Below are 26,750 nucleotides of genomic sequence, written 5' to 3'. Positions count from 1 at the left end.
ACTGTGCCACAGTGGCAGAGCGGCAGTGCCGTAGCTGTGCCTGTAGTGTAGACCAGGGCCGGCTCCAGGCACCAGCTGAGCAAGCAGGTGCTTGGGGCGGCCAAGGGGAAGGGGCGGCACGTCGGGCTCTTCGGCAGCAATTCGGCGGAGGGTCCCTATCCCTCTTGGAGGGAAGGCCCTGCCGCCAAATTGCCGCCGAAGAAGAAAGCAGCGCGGTGGAGCTGCCGCCGATCGCGATCGCGGCTTTTTTTTTTTTTCGCCGCTTGGGGCGGCAAAAACCCTGGAGCCGGTCCTGGTGTAGATATAGCCTCATTGTCACAAGGAATTTAGGGACCTAAATCTCACTGAACGTCAGTGGAATTTAGGCTCCTAAATCATTTAGGTGCTTTTGAAAATTTTACCCAAAGTGATTAGCTCTAGCTCAACTAGTGAGTCTGTGGCAGACGGAGGAGTAGAAGCCAGGAGCCTGACTCACAGATCGGTATCCTAGCCACAGCAGTGGGCAGTGCCCCATCCCTAAAGTCCATTTAATCTCAAGTATTTTTAAGTGATTTGCTGGGTTGTTTTTTTTTTTTTTTTAATTCTGTAGTATTTTCTATTTCAATCAACTAAAAGTGATCACAGGCCAAGAACTCAGAACGAACATCGCAAACCCTTACGCCCCACCCTCCAACTGATCCCACCCATTCCACTCCGTCTGCTTTCTCATGGACTGCTCACCAGACAGCTGCCTCTCTGTGCAAGTATCCCCATGGCTGGACCAGGAATGGTAAGGGCATTGTGCCAGTCAGGGAAGAGGGCCCAATAAGGGCAGGGAAGGGGCGGGCTTAAGGCTGCACAAAGAAAACCATCACTTCAAAATCCTTCTAAAAATCAAAGGAGCACAGCAACCCAGAGCTTGTCAAACAGGGTAACTCCAGCCACCACCTTCCCTGGCAAATGCCTCCCAGGATGGGCATGTTTTAGATCCAGGCTCCCGAGTCCCGGCCCATAACCTGCCTTCGACTTCCGGAAGGACCCAACCTCATTTACTGTAACTTGCCGCCTGCTAAAAATGATCTGGAGCAAGGAGCCAGCTCTCCCTTTCTCCGCCCTCCTCCTCCTCCCTGACCACGCTGGGAGGGATCCAGTGTCAGCCTGCAGCTGGCATTGCAGCTGGCTCCCAGGCAAAGAAAGGGAGATTGCTGCTTGGAGGCCAGGGGGCTCTGGTTTCTAACACTTTATTAATAGCAAATACACACTCCCATGCTACACCCACGTCCAGTCCAGAACACGAGGAACTGGGCTCCTGGAGAGAAAGGTGAGAGCTAACAATTGCAAATTGGGGCTGTGCTTTTCCCTCGTCTGGGACCAGATAGGGTAAAGGGGGCAAAAGTGGAGGGGTCTTCCCTGAGCAGAGCCACTTTCGCCCTTCTTGCTGGGATTAACCCAGAAAATCCAGCAGCTCTGCTCAGAATGTAGGGCAGCAGGGCTCCTCCAGGCAGCAGCTTCATTCATTTGAAAAGGTTACAAGATCTGCCAGGAGTTTGCCTTAGTCAATACATGCAGGTCAGACTACCAGCCATTCTAGTCTGTGCTGAAGAATGTATTGTACTTCACCACGGGACCATAAGGAAGGGATGTTACGTGCCAGGTAAGAGATTCCTTGTGTGAACTGGAAAAAAAAAGTAAGAGTGAGTGAGTGAGTGAGTGAGTGTGTGTGTGTGTGAGAGAGAGAGAGAGAGAGAGAGAGAAGAGGGGTGGCATGGTGAGTGGGTGTGAATCTCTAAACCCAGATCTGGAAGAATGGGACTGCAGTGTGTGGTCTTAGGCAGTTGATCAGTTTCAGGATTAAATCCTGCAACAGCAGGACAGGTGTGGCAGGGGTTATTTCCTGATTTTAGTCCCACACATGCAGATGAGCACCAAGAGGTTCAATTAGCCAAAAAGTTGATGGTACCAGCTGAAAAGGGGCTCTGCTTTTGTCCTCACCTTTTCATGATCTTTCCCCTTCTCCCTTAGGAAATAAGAGACACTCGCCCTGCTTCTGAGGCTAGGGATGTGTCATGATTTCAGAAAACTGCCTTATTTGGAAAGAGGGAGCGTATCCGTGAAAATAATCTGTTCTCTCTCATCTTAGAACTGTTTTAGCGAACAGAGGGGAGCGCTGTTATTGTGCCAGCCTACGTGAATTTGTTTCTAGGTGACTAGACGTTAGCTCAGATCCATGCTGGCAGCGAGCATGCTTTCTTCCTCTCTAACTCTACTACAAATTGGGTGTGGTTGCAGCTTCCCCACTGAACCTATTCTAGGGTGTATTTTAAAAAAAAAAAAGACAGTGTAACCGCTTTTTTGCAATAGATCATTCTCTCCTCAGGACCCCAAAGCATATGTGTTTAGACTAGTTATTATTGACGCATTTTGTAACAATAACACGTATTAAGGACTTACATAGATTGTAGTGGATGAATGATCAGCTCACAGCTGCGGAGGCGAGTTAAGAATCCCACCTGGGAAAGCTGAAGCTTCTCTACTCTGTGTTAAATGTTGTATTCCATCCTCAGCCATCTTGGAGAGCCTGGATGTACTCAATCGGCACATTCCCTCCCTCGGAGGCTGTGTCAGCATGGCAGAAAACCAGGCAGGTTTTAATGAAAAAAAATCTATAACTTGGCAGTATGAATTGCTGTCTGCCTGACATTTTGTAGACAAGCTCTCGGTGCAACAGCACCTAGTAAAAGCCTTTCATTTGACTTTCTATCATTCTGAGTAGTAAATTCTCTCCTAAAAATAAAAGAGATACAGACTTAGCACATATATTCCAGTCACAGCACATGGGAGAGGCAGGAAGACACATCTATTATTATTATTTTGTATTACTGCAGCACCTCAGCGTCCTAACCAAGGCTTGTCTACACTTACATTGTATAGCGCGCTAACTTGCTGGCTCAGGGGGGTGAAAAATCACCCCCCCGAGCGCAGCAAGTTTGAGTGCTTTAAAGCGCTCGTGTGGACAGGCTCTGAGCGCTGGGAGCCATGCTCCCAGAGCTCGGAGCTATTCCCCTCATGGAGGTGGATTACCAGGAGCGCTGGGAGAACTTTCGCCCAGTGCTCGCGTGTGACCATGCTCACACTTCAAAGCGCTGCCGTGGGAGCGCTCCCGCAGCAGCACTTTGAAGTTTCTAGTGTAGACGTAGCCTGACAGAAATACAGTTTGACAACCAATAATATGAATCTAGGGATGTTTAATGCACCCATCCCTACAGCATCTAGCTACCAGCTCACGTACCAACTACAGCAGAAAAACAGAGACGTGTTTCCACACCCAACCTCTAGCAGCGAACACCTTCACTCATGCAAACAGAAAAGTTTAGCCGAGTGTTGGTCTAGGGGTACATATGCCCACAGACATTCCAGTAGGATCCTCTGTGCTTGTGGCGCAAGGCAGTGTGAAGAAACAATAAGTAAATAGATCAAGACCATTTGGTCTATTTCCTATGAGGCAACAAGGAGTGATCAGAAACAGTCTTACTACCAGCAGCCAGGAAACAAAAGGATACATCTACCCTGGTATTTACAATGCAACAGTCACCATAGTGTCTGTGTGCCAGGGTTTCAGCAGAGTCACTCACTGGTCACATCCTGCCATGGGATAACGGTTTGCATCATTAGTGAAGTTTTACTACCTGACCAGTCATGGTAGTGCAACTTCGCAATGTATTGTCCTGGGCTGTTTATTCTGTAACTCCCTGCAGTTCCACTGGATGAAGTGGCTCTACAGTTCTGGGAGGCTGAGTACCACTGGAACTGCAGCTAGTTTTCAAATTACTACTACATATCTCTTCTTCCCCGTCCATCCGAGCCAATGTCACTTTTTATTTTATTTGTTAAACATCTTAGATTTTTTTAAGGGCAAACTTGGTGTAAGACCGTGCACAATGCATCAATTCCAGCCAATACTGTAGCCTTCATGCTTGAAGCGGCTTGTGAGTTTGAGAGCATGGTCTCTTGTAAAGGACAGGAAGGGTATCTTACTTGTGCAAAGGCAGCTAAGAGCAGCAGAGATGGGGCCCTGCAGCAGAAGCAGGTGCTAGCTTAACACACCATTAATGTTCCTGGTTCAGGGGAACCCGTTTGAGGAACCATTCCTTAACACTTCGGCGAGGGAAAGGGAAGGTGGAAACTCTAAGTGAATGTTGTTCTGATTCACGCTTCATATCTCATTTCCAGGGACCTGATGGCAGATTCAGAACCCCCTTTGGAGCTGCACGTGGATGATGCAGGTACATGCTTAGAGCTCGAGGGAGATGCTACAGATGCCCTGTTGGAGCCTGAAGTTGCACATGCCCCCTTGGAGCTACATATGGATGTCACAAATGCCCCCCTGGAGCTGAACAACACAGACGCACCCTTGGAGCAGCATGTGGATGGCGCAGATGCTCCCTTGGACTTAGATGTTGCAGAGCCCCAGACTCTGAGCATTGAGGAGCTGGGAGAGCATTTCCAGGAATGCATCGAAGCAGTGGAGCAGCTGGAGGAGGAGAGGGATAGCCTCATCCAGGAACTCACGCTGCTCCGGGAACCTGCCCTTCAAGAAATCAGACAAGCTCATGAGGAGATACTGGCAGCCTACAGACTGCAGGCCAAGGTGGAGCTGGAGCGGGACAATCTGAGAAATGAGATCCGACAAGTCAAGCAGAAGCTATTCAAGGTGACCAGAGAGTGTGTGGCTTGCCAGTACCAGCTGGAAACCAGACGGCATGACATGGCCCAGTATGCGGTCTATCGGGCTGAACTGGAAACCAGGGTCAGCCAGCTTTCAGAGGAAATATCGCAGCTGAGAGAGACTTGTGAAAAGCAGAAGGAACAGTTCAGGCAGCGTCTGGAGATGCCCCAGTACCGGGGGGATAGCCATTACTTGCAGGAGAGCCGAAGGCTTTCCATGGAGTTCGAGAGCTTTGTGGCAGAGAGCCGCCAGGGCCTGGAGAAACACTATGAGCCGCAGCTCGTGTGCCTTTTAGAAAGGAGAGAAGCCAGTGCTAAGGCTTTGCAACAAACACAGGGAGAGATTCAGGGGCTGAAGGAGACACTGAGACCACTGCAGGGAGAGGCCAGCAGGCTGCGGCTGCAGAACAGAAATCTGGAAGAACAGATCATGCTCATTAAGCAAAAACGGGACGAAGAAGTTCTCCAGTACAGGGTACGTTTTACGGGCCTATAAAATAGCTTAAACACCATTCTAGTCTAGGCCTAGTCTCTGCTGCTTCCATGTAAGTGGTCTGGCTCCTGGATTCAGCAACAGCATACTACAGTGATTGGTGCTAGACAAGTACCTTACACACAAGAGTTGGGAATCTTACTCTGAAACCTGTGGAAACTAGGATATAGAAGACACTGCACTCAGAGCCAAGGGAAAAGATGGCAGGGAATAAGAAGGGTAATAGGAAGTCAGACATCTTCTACTTGCTGATACATTTAGTAGCCCAGAAACGACTGATGTCCCCTCTCCTTGATGGAGGCAAGGCAAAGCAATGGGAGCTGCTAGATAGGCAGAAAAGAGAGGTTAGAAATAAAGAGGACACTAGGCGATATTGCTAGAGATTCACCACCATGGGCAGCCAAAGGAAATATTCTTCTAGGTTAACCGGATCGGTTACTGATCTCTTCAAGCATGAGGCACCTAGATAACCCCTCCAAATAACAAAGCCAGTCCCTACCTCGCACACTGTGTGAAACACAGTGGAGCAGCAATAACTTTAGCTTTGTTACTTTAAAAACAAATCTTAATTAAGGGCCTGAAGTGCAACACCATGAGCTTATCACATGCATGTTCATTGTCAAGGAGTTAGTTTAAAGCCTGTGAAGCAGTGTAGTGCCAAAGTTGTTGATTTTTATACCTGCAGCAGTTGTCTTATGTATTTGCATTTAAATCGGATGTCAAATACAAGTCCTGCTAAAAGGTTTTTGTTTTTTGAAAAGCCTCCAAGCTTTGACTGACCTATGAGACACAATGAAACAGATCCTCTGTATAATTCACTGAAACTCCATTGACTTCAATGAAGCGACACCAATTAGCACCACCGGAGGATCTGGCCCTGTCTCTATTTAGATTTGTCCCAGGAGAACATGTCTCTGTATACTGGATACACAGGCATAAAGTGGGACCAACAGGACTACAACAACACTGCATATCCAATATACAGACACACTAGCTTAACAGGTATGTAATACACACACCTCTGCAGATTTATTTCTGCCTTAGAGACATGCATGTTCAAATACCACAGAGATAAGCACATCATAAACAAAGAGAGAGAGAGAGAGAGAGAGAGAGAGAAAAGGAGAGATGTATCCAAAGAGTCCAACTTGCAGCACATCACATTTCTGCTTGGGGCTACCCGAGAAGCACCTAATAGCTTCACTTTGTGCTGAATACAGCAGCTTCTCTTATACCAAGCGAGCTTCTACGATGACACTAGTGTTCAGAGTACCGTCTGCTTCTGGGATTAGTTCCAGGTGCTGGTTAGTTTATAAAGCCTTAAATGGTTTACGCCTGTTATTTATCTTGTCACCTTGTTGGCAGGACACTGGGCTGCTAACTTGGGGAGCTTCAGACTGCTGTGTAAGACACATTGGAATTGTCCTCACTGGTGCATCATTGGCAAAGCCAGGGAGTGGATGTCAAATATTATCTTGAAAATTTAAGCCTTTACGAGCAGCTGGTTTGAGTAACACAAAGCACCAGTTGTGGAGATGTTTGGCACCATTACAAATGCCTAAACCAAATACACTGTTATTACCAAACTACTGATGTTGATGGGAAGAGCTGTAGACCTCCCTCTATTGTTTCAAGTAGGGCTATTTTCCCCCCTAGAGAGAGAGAAATGATTTTCCTACAAATTCCCATACTGGATTAGACCAATGGTCCATCCAGTCTGGTATCCTGTGTCCTCCACTGGCCAACATCAGAAGCTTCAAAGAAAGATTTAAACCTTCATCATGGCTACTTATGCCATAGCCTGCTTAGGGGATGGAAAGGAGAGGGAATTTCTTTCTAAGCAAGTGCAGCTAGTGGTTGGTTTATGCCCTGAAACGTGAAGGTTTAGGCCTCTTATACATTTTTTTATCCCAGTTGGTATAATGGCAGATATTACTCAGATAAATGAGTACTCCTTCTCTGAATCTTTGCCACGTTCTCTTTTAGCAATGAGTTCTACAGTTCAAGGAGTTGTGTAAGTTTCCTTTTCCATTTTAAAATCTGCTACATTTCCTTTATCTTGTTCTTGTATTATGACAGAGGATAAACAGAAGCCCCCTAGCGGACCCTTTTTCTATACCTCTATCACATTCACCTCCTCTCTAAAACATAATAGTCCAACTCTAATCTCTCTTCCTATAGAAATTCTTTCCCTGTCTTTAAACACTTTCCCTAGTTTTTTCTATTTCTAGAATATGCTTTTTGAGACCAAACCTGAACCCACAAAATTCAAAGGGGAGAATGTACAGTCAAGGCCTATAATGGCAGACTGTTTTCAGTAATTGTTCTCTCTGCTTTTCTTAACACAGCTATTAATAGAGTCTATGCCATCTAGTAAATTAAGTTGGTGCTCCTTTAGAAGTAAAAGCCTTTCTGAATGCCCTGGTACAGCTGTTTCCCGAACATTTTGGGTCCCAGTGAAAGCACTGCCTGGCTGACTTCCTCCTGCATTAATAGTAACAGTCTCTCATACTCTGCCACAGGGTTGGGCTGCCTCCCTTGCCAGAGGTTATCTATAAAGACAAGAGAAATGTTCAATGTTAAGCATTTCTCCCCCATTTTGTAGGGAAAGGGAAAGCAATTAAATACCTACAGAGTGCATTTAGGTGAAGATGATCCACCACATTTATCCCCATTTCACTCCACAGCTTTTCAGCTAAGTTAAAGCAAGCCAAGGCAGTCAGTTGCTTCTAAAACTGGACTTGGATTTCAATCCCTATACCCTTTCTGAACGCTACTGTTGAAAAGCTTTTGGCAAGTTCCCCTGATCATGCATGAAGGTAACAGATGCAGCAGGCTCTGTATGAAGAGGTCAAGCCATCTATGTCCAGATCAGCTTATGGCCTTACATCAACTTTTCATTTTAGATTTCTCTTCCCATTCAGCGCTCTGAAAGGACAGGGTTTGCTGAAAATTGATTCAGATCTCCCCCCTATTTCCACATCACACAAGAACTCAGGGTGTACTTTCCCCATTAATTTCCTCTTTACCTCCTGGCAATTTTACATTAAGATAAAAATACAGATTAGATCTCTCTGAAACACAATTTTCCTGTTTGTATTACACTTCAGTTATCGCTTCTTGAGGCACTATGAGCTGAGAAACATCCCATACGTACAGATGAGCCTACTGAGCATGCATTAGCACATTCAGCCAAGAGCAGAACTTCCTCCCTTGGCAAACTAGGTTCCTTATCTATACCAGGGAATTAATCAATGGGTGGGGCTAGCCACCAGTATAGCTGCAACCGTGCAAACCCATAATGTAAACAGGCAGATCTGCTATACTGATGGCTGCAAGCAGGGCAAATCGTCTTCCTCCCACCCCTCCCCATGTAGACAACACTAAGAGCTGGTTAACCTTCATCTCCCAGACACTGTGTTTCAGAGTTACACATCAGACATTTTCTTTGTCCACAGGAACAGGTGGAAGAGATGGAAGAGAGGCTACGGGAGCTGAAAAATGAGGTCCAACTTCAGCAACGTAAGAACCAAGAATTGGAAGAGCTAAGGACCAGCCTGCACCAGGAGCTATCTATTTACAAGTCAGTTTATTTCTGTTTTCAGTAGTTTTCAAGGGCAGCCTTAGAAATTGGTTGAGTAGGAGCCTAAGGGTCCTAGTTCCTATACAAGCAGGGGGCCAGAGCGGCACTACTTTGATGGAAAGCACTTACCGTGCAAACTAGGCACAATTCCATCAGTGTCAGCCAGAAAGGGGAGGGATTGGAACTCATAAGTATTTACCAGAGAGCAGGATGAGACTGATAGAAATTAAAATGGATAGACCTTTAGCAACACAGAAGGATTGAAGTGGGGGCACAATTTTCCTGAAGAAGGCCCCAGTTTTGGAAAAGTTTGGGAAACGCACCTGTGGATATTCTCCATCACCACAAGCAAAGGGGAAAATTCCCCTTCTAGCCAAGATACCACTACTGCTAATTTTTCCTGGGGACGCCTCATCGTGATATGGGAATGCTCCACAACGCCAAGAATTTCAAACAAAAATACATTGAGATGCGAGACCGATGATTGTTCTGATGCAAATCAATGTTTGCACTTCGGGACATCTTACCCCTTCCTTGGGCTGTACAGGCTCTGGAGGTGTTTAGTAATTTTTCTTTTTACTGTAGCATTCATTTCCCCACACTTTTTCCTTTTGTACAGTTTCAGAAAATAGTCCCTCACTCCAGAGAGAGATGATATGCTTCCCTCAAAACAATTAGTAGGGAATCGCCCCTTCCTTAAGAGGGAGAAATTCAGTCTCCTAGCCCATTTCATCTCTAGTCCCTCTCCCAAGACTGCCAAAGGAGTTAGTTTTATCCACCCTTCTGAACGGGTATCAGGTAGCAAAGACTTTAGGACAGGGGTTCTCAAACTGGGGGTTGGGACCCCTCAGGGGGTCATGAGGTTATTACATGGGGGGGGGGTCACAAGCTGTCAGCCTCCACCCCAAACCCTGCTTTGGCTCCAGCATTTATAATGGTGTTAAATATATAAGTGTTTTTAATGTACAAGGGGGGGGGGTTTACACTCAGAGGCTTGCTGTGTGAAAGGGGTCACCAGTACAAAAAAGTCTGAGAACCCCTGCTTTAGGACACTACAGATGTAGGCCAGATTATTCTAAATCACAGGTTTCAAAGGCCAACATTTTCAAATGTGAATGGTCAGTCTTGGACTCTTAAATCCGTATTTGCACCTAAATAAAAGTTGCCCAATAGTCAGAATTCCTGGATACTTACACATGCTGCAGGTGTTCACCACTAAAAGTTAGGCCACTTAATATGGCTTGAGACATCTAAATAAGAAACCTAAAATTGGGCACCCAAATTTGAAAGTGTGTGTTGTCTACTCCTTTGTCTGTGGCCTGCATGTCAACGCCATTCCTCTCTGCCGTAGAGGTAGTTCCTCATTTGTCAAACTCTGTGCTAAGGATAAGTTGATCTGCATTCTGGAGGCAAATCTCACAGTTCTACATGCTTAGTCAGCCAACCTGGTTGATATCCAGTGCTATTCCTGCACATCTTGCAGCACTAGGATGTTCTTCATAAATAAAGTCCGCCTCCTGTAACTCTCCAGATCATTATTTCATAGAATTGGTGGCCTAAATTTACTTTATTCCCTTGCAGGGGCTGCTTAGAAATCTATGGTCATCTTTGCAACTCAGAAAAGGTCGATCAAGACTGACTCATGGACTTTCCTTATTCTGTCAGAAAATAAATGCAGAGGCGCTCAATGTGAAGGACTGAGGTATCTGCAGTGGACACTTACATTTCCCTCTCCCTGCTCACCTCCTCCTAAATAACGCATAGCAGCTATTTAAAATCAGGACTACTAGCCAATCATTTGCTTGTTTATATTTCTTGAGGTGCTGCTCTGTTGATCTTCTAGCCTGGTAGAAAAGAATGAAGCTGCTGTCCTCCAGGAGAGCACAGAAAAGTACACTTGCACTAAACAATGAACATATAAAGAGGAACGATAGATGTAGGTTTTGCTGTGTGTTTGGAAAGTATATCTGATCTTGCTTTGAGGTGGATCGTATAAGCCTGCACAGAAAGGGTCATATAGAAAGCCATTTTTTGTTGTTGTTTCGAAGAACACACTTCAAAGGACTACTGTTGTTGCACGGTAAACAGGATTGTTTCTTTTGTAGCCCAAAAGATGACTGCTGTATTGTGACATGTTCTAGTAGGGTCCATAAACTGAGTTTCCATATAAATGGTTTCCACTTTATATAAAAATTTCACCTTGAAAATAAGGATTCAGGTTTTAAAGGCTGCTTGTATATCCCAAAGCACATTCTGCCTCATGGAAAGTGCAACATGCTCACATGATCAAATCAAATTTACAGCTGTTTTGTTCACACCTTAGGTCTACATGCTATGATGATCATTAACAGCCTATTAAACCCCCTACCGATTGTTAAGACCCAGGCCTGGTCTACACCTAAAATTTAGGCTGACCTATGTTGTGCAGTGGTGTGAAACATTCACTCCTAAGGGTGGCTCAACTACACCTCTAAGCCCCACTGTAGACACAGTTCGGTCAACAGAAGAATTATTTCATCAACCTAGTTACTGCCTGTTGGAGGGGTGAATTAACTACAGCCATAGAGAACCCCCTTCCATCATTGTAGCAAGTATCTACACCATGGCACTACAGCAGCAGCACCACAGCATCTGTAGTGTAGACACAGCCCCACTCAAAGCACCTGGGGAGATTCAGACTCTGCAGTTACCCCTTTTCAAAATTACACCTCAGTATGCTCGACTTCTTGAAGGCCAAGCTTTACCTTATGTTGAATGAATCAGAGCCACAAAGCCTTATATAGAAAGGCAATCCATGCTACGCAACCTTGAATTTTATTTTTTGACCTCACGGATATCAAGATTTTGGACTCTCCCCGCCCAAGGCTGCCACGCCATTAAAACTTAGTCCTTGAGAGGGTGTGAACAGAAGAACTTTCTAAAGGCTAAATTATGGATAGCTCTGTACATATACTCTAGAAGGAATGGGCAAGAGAGCACCCTTCATTCCTCCCCCATCACCACAGCCATGTTTTGGCTGAAGGGGTCACAGAGAAGATACTATGTGGTACAGCTGCCAATGCTAATAGCCCCAGAGGTTGATGTGGAGGAGAAGCCATGGTTCTGCCTCCTACACACCAGTATTCTCCTGGCAGCATTTGCGCGTCACACCTTTTAAAGCACCTCCTAGAAGGTATAATGCCTCCACACACTACTGCTCAGAAAGCACCACTATTCTAAGAGGTACAATTTTGCCTTGAGAATGCACTTTTCCTGAAGATAAGCTTCACCAAAAAAAAAAAAAAAAAAAAAAAAATCAAAGCAGCACACCATTTATGTAGAAAAACAATTTATTCCATTTGAAGCACTTACACATAATTAGTCATGGAGAGTAACAGCCTACTGGTGGAACAGGTCACCCTAGTGGGAGATGTGCAGAAGTTAGTAGTCAAGGACTAACTCCTAAAAAAAAGTAGCTCATCCACATTTAGTTAATATTTTGTTTTACATATACCAGCTACCAATGGTGTTTTCAGATTACTGGGCATGCCATCTGTGGTACATCAGTCAGGTAAAAACATACAACTTTACAACTTGGTGGTCCCAAGTTTTAAAAACCATTTCACAGAAAGGAAAGAAAATATAATATGAAAACACAGCTCAAGAACACACAATAGAGCAAACTACATGGGTGGTGAACAGTGATCTGCAGGAATAGCTACTGTATCCAAAATTCTGCGTTGCCCACCAGAAGGGGAAGGATGGGGGAAGAGAAAGTGAAAACCCAGAATTAAGGAAAGAGCTCTAGTTCTGGTTGAAGTCAGAATCTGCACTTGAAAATACTGGCACACAGACTAAAAGGATCCCGATAGTCTGAGTTTTACCAAAAAAGAGGACAAGAGATTCCACTCTCCACTTAACTGCTCACAGATTAAAACCCCTTGCAACATCTGAACCGCATCATCTCAGGCACACACTTAGGTGGCTCCAAACCTTGGTTAAAATTAGCCAGAAAACCTGCAGCTTTAGCATTTAAGCAGAAGGAAACAAAACAAAACAAAACAAAAAAGGAGTGAGGTTTTTTCCACTTCATGAAGGCATCTTAGGCCCATTCGATACACAATAAGCCTCTGTAGGAAATTTAAACAAGGAGCTATAGCACAGTACCAGCTCAGTTGGGCCAAGCCCTTAAGTTAGAGTCCTCACTGTTGGAGTTAAAAGCATTGTTGATGGTATCTACATAAGGAAGGCTGAACACAAAGTCTATGTGTGTCTCAAAACCAGTGTTAAATCAATATCAGGGCTGGAAGGGAAGAGAGGGAAAGAGGACTAAAAACAGTAAAAGGTCAGTCATCTAGGACCCTTGACCTTCTGGATCCACACTTCCTTCAGGGTCTTCATCATTATATATGTTCTCAGCCTGCAAGACAGATATAGGGGATGGAGAATTGGAGAAACACTTAACAGGACAACATTCATCCGAGTTAAAGGGATTCAATCGGAGCACTCCCAAGGACCGCAGTTCTAGCAGTTGCTCATCTCCACATACTGAGCTCTCACCCTAGATCCCTCAAGGCCATTTAGCATTTACAGAAGTGTTACTATAAATACAACTGAACGGTCTCATAATGGTCATGTTTTCCACAGTATTTCCTTAAACAAAGGCTCATTATAAAGACTGCAGTTTGTACATAATACACAATTAGGGACTTGCCTCCTTAACTGTAAGTGAAGATCGCTGAGAATCCCACTGTATTTTAAAGAATTAAATATATGGAAAAGAACCTTTTTTTTTTTTTTTTTTTTTAAAGCACTCAGTAAGTGCCTTTCAGAAGATCTCAAAGCACTTCAACACTATCATACCAAAGCCCCTGCAAAGTGGATATTCCACCCATTTATGGGTAGATAAACAGGAGGTAAAAAAAGTAACTGTCAGCGTATAAGTCACTTAAAAACACCAGTTTCTTTTCCTATGCGTCTAACTGGTGTTATGTAAAACAATATAAAATTAATTTCCCCAGCCCCATTTATTCTATTTACCATTTGTAAGCATTTCACTCACTTTGGACAATGACCAATCAGTTTTCAACTTCTCCTTTGGCTCTCACACACTAATATAATGTTTGGGTTCCAAATACTGGAAGGGAATGTTTATTTTTGGAATTGAGAGACATGAAGTAGTTTCTTTAATGTTTGTTTTTACAAACAAAACCTAAACCAACTTCAGTATTTCCATGCGGCCTTGGCCAAGGCTGCACAACAAGTCTGTATCAGAGCAGGGAATTCTACTCTGCTCAATAGATCTGAGATAGTGTCATTTCCCACACAGCCACCAAACAACACACACCCCCGCACACACAAACCACAAAGAAACTTACCATTTGCCAGACTTGCATAATATTGTCTTCTGATACAGAACAAATTACCCAGGGTTCATTGGGATTCCAGGAGAAATCAGATATCTTTGCAGTGTGACCACCATGAATAAACTAGTATTGGGGGGAAAAAACAAAAAGAGACAGCATTCAGGTCTACAGTGCAGAGATGCAGAGCATGTCAGATCCAGTGTTATGGTTTGGGAAACTTACCAACAGCTCCGGTGGGCCATCCTCTGCATCTTCAGGGGACTGCTCTTCTCCAATTTTACTGTAGTAGAAACAAGAGCAAAATGTAAACAGATTTTTCACAGGACACAAGGGAATTGATTCAGGAAAGAAAATAGCAGATAACATTATCAGTTTAGGACTTACCTCAAGTCCCAGACATTTAGCCTGCGGTCAGTACCACTGGAGGCCAAAATAGTTTCATTATGAGGAGACCACTGAACCTGCACAAATAAAAGCACACCAGAAAGGAGATGAATCTTAAGAAGCGATGCGTGAGACAGTTAGTGGAGTGACATCTGCTTTATCTCATGAATGCAGTTTTCCAGCTTCAAGTTGTAAATGCATCAATTCAAAATATGAATTTTCCATTGATAATGCTTTTACATGGAAGAGAGGCTTGTGAACACTCATGACTGCATGCCTAAAGCATGAATGAGGTGATGTGCTCAGACTCCAGGGAGCTGCAACATCCAATCTTCCTTCTCATGTGGGATGCTTACTGAAAAGCACTGCATCCTCCAAGGGTTACATTTACACAACAAACCATGCACTCGTGAAATAGGAGGCAAGATTACATGGAGCACAAAAAAAAGCAGAACAGAGGGAAAAGGAATAAATCCCACAATCCTGTTTATACCAGCCCAAATACTAGAGTTACTGCCTCCAACTGGAAAACAAACTATTCCTGGGAATACTACTGAATCCAGCAGCTGGGCCAGAGATCGAGGGAAGAGAGTAGGGTTCTAAGCACATATCTTCCAACAATGCATGTAAAAGCCATCAAGTGTTCTATTTAGAAGCAGTTATAGTTCTCAATGATAATCATCTTACCCAACAAATCCCTGCATATTCTTTTCTTTCAAATCAGTCTTCCATTTTGCTGCTCTTGGACAATTATCTTCACCTGCCATCTCTTCTGATGCTGAAGATGCTAATCTGTCTAAAAAGGTGTCCTGCTTTCCCAATTGCTCCCTGTCTCTAGCTGATCCTGAAGATCCCCATTATTGGTCACCAGTTTGTACTCTATGAAGGTGCAGCTTTCCTTGAGGGACAAATCCAGATGATGAACATGCTGCAGCCATTTCAGCACACGGCCTTGTTTCTGTCTACCACCATGAATAATTTAATTTCACTCTTCTAGTGATAATGAGGAATGGCCATTAAAGCTAACCTCTCATCTAACCTGTTCCATTCTCCCAATCATTTTATTAACTCCCTTAAGGGTTTGGTATTCTCCCACATTTAGAGGGCTCACTATTATGGAGCTCCTCACTGCAACTAGTTACTGTGGGGAGAATCACAAAGATGAGCTAAAAACCACCACGAGTTTTTAATGCAAATATTCTTAGTACTAAGAACAGTGGAAGGAAAGGAATTAAATGGACTAATTTTAACATTGTGCAGGGTGTCTGTCTCGGAGGCCTCAACTGCAGGAAACAAAAATCAAAGTAATTCCATAAAAAAAGATACCATTTTACTGTACCTGAAATATTTCATCTTTATGAGATTCAAAGGAGTGCAGCTTCAGTTTTAGGTTTCTCAGATCCCATAAAGCAACCGTCTATTCAGGAAGATGGAAAAATAAAATTAAGGCAAGAGATACTTTTAGCAGAGTTAGCAATATATAGTTGTGTGAACATGAGCTTAAGGGATGTCATCTGTCCACATTCAAGACAGACCATACCTTATCAGCTGATCCTGTAGCCAGAATAAACTCACTATAGGGATTGAAAGAGAGGCAGTTCACTTCAGCTGTGTGAGCATCCACAGAGTGGCTGGGTTTGGAGGTGTTGTTTGACCGGGTGTCCCAACTACAAAGAGAGGGAGCCGTGATGGGATATAAATTTTTCTTGTCCAATGTCACGAGAAAGGGGGAACTTCCCCAACTTTACAAAGAAAGATACTACCCACTTACATCATGAGCTTCTGATCATCAGCAACAGATCCAAAAAGAGATTCGTGGAGCAGGTGCCAAGATACATCTTCCACTACTGCTGTATGCCCTGTAAAGATGGTCTTTGCATCCACCACTTTACCTTCCTTCGGAACAGCACTAATATCCCACAAGCAGATGGTCTTAAAGAAAAAGTGTATCTTTAAGATAGAGGAACTCTCCTCACCTCCCCCCACCCACCCCCAAAAAAGCGATAGTTAATCAACTAAAGCACAGCCGGCATTTTACATATATTTACAATACTCACATGATCATCAGAAGCACTAAGCAAATGCCCACTCAGATTTGGATTCCATGATAGTCCATAGCCTTCCTTTTGGTGTCCACGAAGACGCAGATCAGGGTTACACTCTCCAGAAGGGTCTGCAAAGGTAATGTCAGAAAACTTCAGTTCCTAAAAACTCCACTAATGCAAGCCCATCATGAAGCACGATGACAAGAGGTCTACGGTGCTTCCCCAAGCTTTGCTTTCACATTTTAAACAGGATTCCCACTTTAGTCTCTTGATTATTTCCTCCAGCAGTAGGACCATTTCATTTTTAAGAAAAGCAGTAGAATGCACCAAGACAATCTACAAGGCTAAAGCAAAACGTTAGAAAATATTAGTTCTAACTGCTGAAAGGAGGAATTATATTTCAAACATTTATTACTGAGGAGCTCCATTCTGGATCAGGGTTCCATTACCCTAAGGTCTGTAAAAACAAAGACAGTCTTTGCTCCCTGTCTACAATCTGTAAATCAAAAAGTAATTTGTCAGACTGGATGGTGCAATGTAACCCTCAGTTACTATTCTGATCATTCTCCTTACTGCATTAGTAGTGTCTGTTTTCAATTAAGTTCCCAAAACCCACTCATTTTGTAATTAGCAATGATCTTCCTCTGCTTCTCCTAAGAGAGCCCAAACTAGTTTTTAAGGCTACTCCTCCCCACTTTGCCTAGGCTGTTAGCTGATAATTTTACATTGCTGTTAGCCAGGACAGCAGCTCAGCCACCTAGCAAACAAAACTGGCCACTGAGCATCCTCCATTACCACAACAGGTGAATTCCCAATACTGCCTTATAGTGAGGAACTGCTAGTGCTGCCCCACTCAGCCAATACATAAATATTTAAAAATTAGATTCTAAACAAGGCATGACAGAGAATGCAATGAGGCAGCCACTGGTGGCACACATCAGCTAGTTCCTTGGATAAATCTTCTAAGCAAGAGACAAAAGTCAGTTTTAATTCTAAGAGTTAAAAACAAGATGTATCCCACAAAAACCCTTAAGCTGCTATTGGGCTGTTTCACCCTTCCTTCTCTTCCCCCCCCCCCCCCAAAAAAAAGATTCATAAGGCCTATCCACTAGAATTTTGCTCAACTTTGGACTATGGTAAGAGACAGAGCTACAGACACCTGGTTTAGAGGGGTGTTTGGTGTAGTCAAAGACCAGGACATCGCTGGATGGAGTCTTTGTGGCAATGATGCATGGATTTTGGGGCATGTAGCGTGCTCTGTTCACTTCTCCTTCATGGTTGATCTTTATTTCAATTTCGATTTTCCCACTAACAGATCCAAAGCCTCCAAACTCTGGAAATAAGGAACAGATAGCGGTTAATAGTGAACTGAGCATGTCATTCAAATCAGAATACAAGAACTCAACAAGGCCAGAGAAATATCCACATGAATTACAGGACAATACATCGTTCTGAAGCAATATTCACAAAAAATAAGCCAGGAGAAGCTGATTTTCAAATACTTCATTTTGAAATATTTTTGTTGTTGTTACATCCACACATCAGGGCTCTAACTGGCTCCCAAAACCACCCCCCAAGACAGTTTATTACTAAAACCTTCTGCTAATTATTTCAGCTAAGAAACTCACGACAAATGTATTACTGGTAAAGGTGCAAGACTACGTTTTAAAAGAGCCTATCTGTTCTACAAATAGGTAATGTATGTTGGGAGATCGATTAGAACACATCTGTTCCTAAACACGACACAGTTCGAGTCTTGCCCAGTTAGATGGTACCAAACTTTGTTTAACAAAGCATAATACTGTCCTTTAAGGCCTGGAGCTACAGCACAATTTTGTTCAACAGTTCAGCCTGCCTCTGCAGCCAGGACCAATACAGCCTTCAGCCTACCCCCAAGGCTCCCTGAAGAAGATACAGGACCTTGTAGGAAAAATTTGGCAGGCAACCCAAGTCTAGGAAAGAGAATAGGACCTACCACCATTGATCTGGCAGCAGGGGACCAGAGATGAGAAAGGTGTCAGAGTGACAGAATCCCTGGACAGAGTTCCTGACCTCTCTTCCACAGTGTTGGCATCAATCTACCTACTCCTATGAGTGGATTCACAGTAGATTTCTCTTCCATTTCTGAATGATAATGAAACCACATTGGAATCTGGCCCATGAATGCAAGAAATGAGACTTTCAGAGAAATTTTAAAATTTTTAGATACGTTTTAGTGAATTGATAGTTTCCTATCAACTGAACTCTCAGTAAAATGGCAAGGTTTTCTTTTGTGATGAATGTACTTTACAGTACTGGGACATTAAAAATAACTAAAAAAGTTCACATTCCTTGTCAACGTTCTGTAATCAATTAAACAAAGTTCTTGTTTATGCTCCTCTCATTTACAACTAATAAAAATATGCTTAAAATAGAAGATAAATGGACAATAATAGAAAACAGATTTCTGTTTTACAGAGTGGAACTGAGGTAGAAAGGTTATATTAAGCAACCTGCCCAAGGCCACAAAATGAGGCCTTGCCATGGGCGTTTAGACAAGGCATTCATTAGTGCCACAGCTAGGATTAGGTCAAGCGTTCTTGGCTTCTAGTCTAGTGCTCAGTTCAATAGACCATACTGCCTCATGTGGAAGAATGAGAAGTAGCAAGTATATCAGGGTTATAGAAAAAGTCAGATGACTAAAAAAATTCAATGATAGCCTTTTTGAAGCTGTGTTTAGCATCTGAATATGAAATTGAGAGCAAGTATTGTGCGGTATATTCCTTGAAAGAAGCACTAATGTGAAAGTCATTACATTAAAACGAAAACCATTTTAGGACCATGATTAAAGGTTTTGGGGTGAAGAGATTTCTACAGACTTCCCATCTCAATTATTTGAATACTTCTTGCAATTTTATTGTGATTCAATACCCATCATGAAAAACAAAAAGTATTAAGATACCAAGGAGAAAAGAAGCAGCATTACGAGATTTGACATTTCTGGAAAACAAATTCTAAAATAAAGTATTTTATTAGAATAGAATCCTGTTCATGAACAATACTGAGAAGTCCAAAGATCAAAATGCCAATTGCACAATCCTGGCTTCTAGCAAGAAAGTGCACAGCAAACAACTGGATTGGGAATTTTCTATGTCATGTAGAACAATTGATTAAACTGACTAAAATAGCCATTCCTTATAACAAGTAGGAACACTGGCAGCCAAAGAAGGCTGCAGAAAACATGGGATCCAAACCCGAAGTATTTGACTATTTAACTGGACAAAGTACAATCATCCTTTTTATTCTGAAGGGGCTGGCACAAATATTGACAGCAGGATTCAAACTGAAGAGAACATTTGAAACATTACACCCCCTCTGGGGCAGGGGAAAAGGACCCTTTCACCAGGTTAAGAAAACAGTCACTACAAAGGAATACTTTATGCAATGTAAAAGACAACCTGTAGAATTCAGTCATCTCATAATGGATATACAGTTGTACCCCACCATTTTGCAGTAAACCTTTCCCCCTTTCTTTTCATCACTGTTACAAGAAAAAAGGGTTACATTTTACTAAGTAAAAATTAAATTTCATTCAGTGTAGCATATGGATTACAGAGGTACTGTGTAAAAATCCATGAAAGAGAAGCTGAATCCTTTCCTGATGATTAAATAGTGTAAGAGTTTTTAATTTTATATCTGTACTTTACGAACCCAAAGCTAAGAAAAGGCCAAGAGCTAGTGAGAAAAATGTTAGAACTCCACTTTGTTCATCTCATTTGTCTCTTACCTCCTTTCTCACTATCATAGTGTGAAGCATCAAACTGTGCATCATCATTGGGCAGCTGAACACTGGCTATCACAAGATGGTTTTGTTCATCTGAAGTGTGGGTCCCCAGGACTAGTCGGTGAATACTGAAATCTTTGCCTTCGGGTCTACAACAAAATGAAATTACATGAGGAATCAAGGGAGAGAGATCCAGCTGTAACCAGTTCATCAGAATGAGCCATTGCCTGGAAGTTCTCTCTTACAAAACAAAATCAAAAACAAACAACACAACCACCCACTCATTTTAGCATTGTCCCTGCCCTCCTACTCAGATAGGAAATCCCCTCACTCCAAACAAGGTTGCTTCCAGATCCTAAACTGGAGTACTCACAGCACCAAAGCCTACTGGTTTTCTTTGCCCCTCTATAGTGTCCCTGATATACCCCCAAGGAGCTTCTAGTGGAGTAAAAACCTTGAGGCTCATTAGCACTTTCTGCAGGCAGCAGATGGAAAATAAATTGGCTCAGAAATTTAGGGGATGACAGTGGTTGTGTGCAGACAAGGAAGTAGGCAATGGACATGTGTAAACTGTTTACTTTTACTCTGAAGCTTTTGTCTGGTGTAGGGGGGAGGGGGAAGAGCAGAAAACAATGGAATATTTTGAATATAGGCAAAAAAAGAGTCAGACAGAAGCTCGTTTCTAAATCAAAAAGGAGGAGCAGAGGTATTAGTAACATTCTGCACGCCATAACAGTCCTCAACTCACTACTGATAAGGCAAGAGCACAAACAGCTGGTCATGGAAGCCAGCAATTATACAGTCTCACAGCAATATGAGATGTGATAGCAAATTTGTTCTTCTGTCACCTTCTCCCTCCTCATTCAAAATAAGAGGCTCAATTTACCTGGTTACATCAGGAAGCCACTGAGCAGTCAAGCTGGGCCACTCCAGAGCATGGGTCATTACCAGATCATACAGGAAAGGAGTGTTCTTTTTCCAAATTTTATATTCCTCATTGATCACACGCTCCTCCACCGCATCATCAAAGGCTGCTAAAGTTTTTTTTTAAATGCACAAAATTAATATGGACAAGTACATTTATAAGCTGGCAACAAGACAATGAGTGGGCATTTAACAACTAGCTGTCTGCCTTACACTGTCACACTACTGATACATAGACCGTACTTCTACTGAAAAGACAACTATTGGATTAAAAATCCCTTGCAGCACATGCAATCACCTCTCTCTCTTCAGATAAAGGTGGCTAACCCAGAACCAATACATAAAGATTCATCATCTCCCAGATGTAGAAAGCAATAAAAATTAAATATGCCTGGAATAGGAAGGAGCAGTGCCTAGGCTCAGTTCATACTAGAAATATCCCCAATAAGGCTATGTAGCCCTAAGTCAGCCAATAGATTCCTGTGCATCTACTTGTGTGACAGGTGAGTTGAATCTTGGCTTACCAACTCACCCGTCACTAAAAATTGCTTTAAAGATAACACAAAGCTTTCTGCCATTTAGAATGGCATTTTTCTCTAATAGGTTTTCATTGAACATTAAAAACAAAATCTCCCTCCTTTCGTACTATCTAGGTTTGAGCAACCCAGGAATCTCATGAAAATGCAGTAGTAAAGATGGGGTTAGAATCCAGACTGAGCAAAGGTATTTCCATTTGTGTAGAAGAGGAGTTTTGGGGGGGCCTTGAGGGTTAAACGAGTAGATAAGGGCGATTTGGGGAATCACAAATAATAAACCCCTGTAAGCAGATGGTAGGAAGTTCTTCAGTGGACAAACATGCCCCAGAGAATCACCTCACATGCGGGCAGAAGGAGCAGCAGCAGGCGGCTAGGGAAGAAATCCATCCCACCCCTAGACAACCCCAGCCCCTGGGAAGCAGTTGAGTGAGCGCAGTTTGCGTGATCTTGCCGAGCGTGCGAAAGGTCCTGACATTCCCAGGGACAGGAACTCGGCAGTGACCGTACGAGAGCGGTGGCGAACCCCAGAAGGGCACCTCCGAGAGCCCCCAGACTAGGGACCCTACGGGGGCAGGCGCCCCCTGGCACGGCGCGCCCCCAACAGCTGACACGCCCGCTCGTGCCTCCGCGGGACAGGGGCCCACCCCTGCCCGCGAGACGCGGCACGGGGGCCCGCAGCCTGACCCCCCCCCCCCGGGACGGACCCCGCCCCCCAGACCCAGGGGCCGCCTCCACAGCAGCCAGCCTGGGAGCGGGGCCCCACCCCCAACCCTTCCGGGGAGGGCGGCCTCGCACCAGGGGAGCGGCTCCGTGGAAGACACGGCGGGCGGGGAGGGGGGGACACCCGGAGTAGCTCCCCAGGACCGGGAGCAGGGCCCCTCCCCCCGGCGCAGGCTCGCCACAGGCCGGGGAAGGGGCCGGGCGGCCTCCGCCCCAGAGAGGCGGGAAGGGCCCCAGGCCGGCCGGGGCCTGTGCGTCGGCTCCGCGCGCTCGCCTACCCTCCTTGTCCGCCATGGCGTCGGTGCAGGCGGTGCGGCCAGCCGGCTCCTCGCCTCCCTCCGTCCCCGCCAGCCGCCGCTCTATTGTTTCCTGCCCCCTGCGTGCGGCTCCAGCGCCGCGCGCCCTTCGCGCCATCAGCCGCCAATCACAACCCTCTGCCGGGCCCCCGCTGCCAATCATAGCTCCGATGCGACCTCGGGTGGGCGGGCCCAGAGGGCGGCGAGCGCGCTCTCCGATCACGTGGGTGGCGAAGGTGCTGCTGAAGTTCCCCTGGGAGCCGCCATTTTCCAACGTAGGGCGGCATGGACCCTGTTCCTCGCCCAGGTCTTCTTAAAGGGCCAGTAACCAGTCAGTGGCCACTTGCATACAGACACCACAGACTCCACAAAGCCCTGGCTGGGATGATTTAGTTGGGAATTGGGCCTGCTTTGAGCAGGGGGTTGGACTAGATGACCTCCTGAGGTCCCTTCCAACCCTGATAGTCTATGATTCTATGACTGTCAGGTTCTAGCCCCATGTGCATGCATTAGTTGGGGTCATCCTGGGTGGTGGGATCAGCGATTGCACCCCATCCCGCAGGTGATACTGTGGAGGCCATGGGGGAAAAGGACTGTGTTTGCTCTCAGGGAAGGCTAAGGCTATGGCTACACTAGAGAGCTTACAGTGGCACAGCTGCACCAATGCCACTGTAAGCCAATGGGAGAGAGCTCTCCCATCAACTTAATCCACCCACAACGAGCGGCTGTAGCTATGTTGGTCGGAGAAGCTCTTCTGCTGACATAGCCCTGTCTACACCGGCGCTTATGTCAGTGTAACTTATGTTGTTTGGGGGGTGGCTTGTTCACACCCATGAGCGATATAAATTATACCAACAGAAATGATAGTGTAGACATAGCCTAAAACATAGCTGTGTCTGTGTGTGTGTCACACAGTGGACTAGTGGACTAGATGAATGTCATTAAAAAGGACTGGCAGAGAATGGAAAATCCAGGAAACAATGGAAAGCCCACTCACCAGGACATTGACACCTAGCAACGAATGACCCAGATGGAGGAGGATGTCCCTGCCTCTCAGCAGAGAAACTGAGCAGAGACCCAAACTGGAGAACAAAGGGCTGGGAGGTGTGAGGTGGGGACATAAGAGTTGGCTCCTGGAAGAAGCTTGGAGCGCTGTTACCTGGGAACTGAGGAATGAAGTCAGAGACAGAGAGTCTGAAAATGGGGTTCACTACTGTTTGACTGGTGCTCTGGGCTGACCAGAATGTTTTAATCTTAATTTCTGTATGCTAACCTAAGGACTTCCTATGCTGTGTTCCAGCTGACTAATAAACCCTACTGTATTGAAAATGCTGTTAGTGTCAGTGTAATTACTTGGTAAGGTGCACTAATCCCTGAAGAGTGTACAAGTCTCTATCAGGACCCTGTCTCAGTTGGACTTGCTGAACAGAGCTCAGTGTGTAGCAGGAGTGATGAAGCCCCAGAAGTTCAGTCTCAGGAGATGGTAAGGATGCATGGCCTACCCTGGGAAACAAGTGAGACCCCTTGGGGTCTGGCAGATCACAGGGATTCCTCCAAGATGCTCTTCCAAAACTGGGAGTGTAGCACTGATCCTGTGGATCCATGATAAGGAATAATATTGTATTATGTACTGGCTAAGGTGCACCAAGGAGGAATATGCAATGAACAACCACTCATCTATAATAGGTTTCAGAGTAGCAGCCGTGTTAGTCTGTATCCTCAAAAAGAACAGGAGTACTTGTGGCACCTTAGAGACTAACAAATTTATTTGAGCATAGGCTTTCGTGGGCTACACCCCACTTCATCGGATGCATAGAATGTAACATATAATAAGGAGATATATATACACATATAGAGAACATGAAAAGGTGGGAGTTGCCCTACCAACTCTAAGAGGCTAATTAATTAAGATAAGGTATTATCAGCAGGAGAAAAAAAACTTTTGTAGTGATAATCAAGATGGCCCATTTCAGACAGTTTGACAAGAAGGTGTGAGGATACTTAACATGGGGAAATAGATTCAATGTGTGTAATGGCTCATATAATACAGGCAGATGGGTCACATACATATTTTAGGTCTCAGTATGCAATGCTGCATGTTGGTCCAAGCAGTTTTTAAATAGTGCAGCACTACACTGCAGAGACTAGAGGCCCCACCATGCAGTGCTCCAAGATGCTCTTTAATGAGGTGCTGCATCAGACATTTGAGGTCTCCATACTGCATCTAGGAGAGAGCCGAAAAACTGTTAGCGGCTCCACTTTATGCAAATTATCCATAAGCCTCTGTTTTTTTAAAGTTTGTGTGTCCCTACATACTACATCTGAGGGAAGTAAATACACCTAGGAATAAAAATTTTTGTCTACAAGTCAGAGCAATCTATTATCAGATAAAAATTTTGGGGGGAGGGATAGCTCAGTGGTTTGAGCAGTGGCCTGCTAAATCCAGTATTGGGAGTTCAATCCTTGAGGGGCCATTTAGGGAACTGGGGTAAAAATCTGTCTGGGGATTGGTCCTGCTTTGAGCAGGGGGGGTTGGACTAGATGACCTTCCAACCCTGATAATCTATGATTCTACAAATAGTATGAAACACCCTAAAATCCAGACAATTACAGAATTTGAGAAATAAGGTTCAAATTGAGCCTTTAATCTGCTTCCTAAATCTTGGATGTTTCCTGTCTCCTGATTATTTTCTTAGTTCTCTCCATGGCAGCAAGACATAAATGGACTATATCCAACCCTAGTCAATACTTTCCCCTTTCCACTTAGATGTGACAGAGATGGACATTATAGAAAACACTACGTTGGATAGACACAGACTATACTCTGCCCTTAATCCCAATTTTAAAAAGCAGACTAGCTACAGCTAAAAACATGTGGTCTAGAGGTATACACACCAGACTAGCACTCAGGAAATGCAGGTTCTATTTCTGACTCTACTAGGAGACTTTAGATAAGTCACTTGTACATCTCTGAGCCTCCATTTCCTAATTTTTAAAGTGGAAATAATGATACTGACCTCCTTTAAAATCTCCTGATAAAAAGCACTACGAGAGCTTTTTATTTAGTCCTTCCAAAAAGTCCTTCCCTTCTACTGAAATTAAAAAGATATACCCTTATTTCACTTCACATATGCCTTTATTTATAGATTTCCCCTCTTATGTTTTTATTATTAGCCCTGTGTTGTCAACCCCAAATATTGAAAAAATAATTAACTTGGCCCATAAAAAATTGAGAGATTGTTTTCAAAATCATGAGGTTTTTTTATATATATATTAAATGTTAGGTCCTTTTTCTTGCCTTTTGGCTCTTTAGGGATCCCTTGCTTCACATTTTAAGCTTTTCTCTGCAAGCACGAGGGCTAGAAATGTACTTTAAAAATTAAAGTTGAAATTATCATGCAATATCATGATTCCAGAACCTGGGCCTTTAAGAAGACACTACACATTGTGAGACCTTCATGCTAAAATCACAAGAGCTGGCAATACTGTTTTGAATCAGTACAATTTCCATCAGCTGTTGAGGATGCTACTTGGATTTAGCTGTAGATAGATCCTTCCACATGCAAACAATTTAAGGAAAGAGCAAGGCTTGCCACTCTGTGGGGAAGGGGAAGATATAGGAAGGTCCAGTTCGGGGATAAATATTTGATTACAGAACCTGCAGTTGATATGTGTTTTATGGTCCTGAAGTTTATTTCCATTTACCTTTCAAATTATAAACCTGGCATGAAAGTTTGAAGGAACTGCAAAGAGGCTGATTTTAGGAAACATACTCTTCACTGGGATCTGACAACCTTGTTCGCTAGGGACCAGATCCTATGCAGAGCCCCATTGACTTAAGCATTTGCGTGTGTTTTCAGGATTGGGGACTAACAAACAATCACTGCCCTTAAGAACAGATTTCACTTTTATCTGCTGTAGTAACATGGTTGAGAGCCACAGAGTCTGCATTTGTGC

General features: G+C 44.1%; 2 protein-coding genes across 3 annotated transcripts; one reads left to right on the top strand and one right to left on the bottom strand.

Annotated features, from left to right (window-relative positions):
- The first annotated feature begins 707 nt into the window (after positions 1-707).
- Positions 708-10,419, top strand: SYNC (syncoilin, intermediate filament protein). The gene is made up of 4 exons (XM_065421876.1): positions 708-769; positions 4,210-5,179; positions 8,656-8,780; positions 10,362-10,419. The coding sequence occupies exons 1-4, from the start codon at positions 708-710 to the stop codon at positions 10,417-10,419; spliced, it is 1,215 nt and encodes a 404-aa protein (XP_065277948.1).
- Positions 10,420-12,100: 1,681 nt separating this feature from the next.
- Positions 12,101-22,791, bottom strand: RBBP4 (RB binding protein 4, chromatin remodeling factor). Of its 2 annotated transcripts, none has more exons than XM_065421597.1 (12): positions 22,776-22,791; positions 21,204-21,351; positions 20,321-20,466; positions 17,714-17,887; positions 16,567-16,682; positions 16,281-16,441; positions 16,050-16,176; positions 15,849-15,926; positions 14,510-14,586; positions 14,348-14,405; positions 14,138-14,248; positions 12,101-13,179 (listed from the first exon to the last, which is right to left on the bottom strand). In XM_065421597.1, the coding sequence occupies exons 1-12, from the start codon at positions 22,789-22,791 to the stop codon at positions 13,114-13,116; spliced, it is 1,278 nt and encodes a 425-aa protein (XP_065277669.1). In that variant the 3' UTR covers positions 12,101-13,113. The 2 variants fall into 2 exon arrangements, with proteins under 2 accessions (XP_065277669.1, XP_065277670.1); XM_065421598.1 differs by having other exon boundaries at positions 21,204-21,348.
- Positions 22,792-26,750: the final 3,959 nt, after the last annotated feature.

The sequence above is a fragment of the Emys orbicularis genome, chromosome 23 (assembly GCF_028017835.1).
Source record: "Emys orbicularis isolate rEmyOrb1 chromosome 23, rEmyOrb1.hap1, whole genome shotgun sequence".
Classification (NCBI taxonomy): Eukaryota; Metazoa; Chordata; order Testudines; family Emydidae; genus Emys; species Emys orbicularis.
The sequence above is the reverse complement of the archived record's forward strand: the minus strand, read 5'-3'. Positions and strand labels throughout refer to the sequence as shown.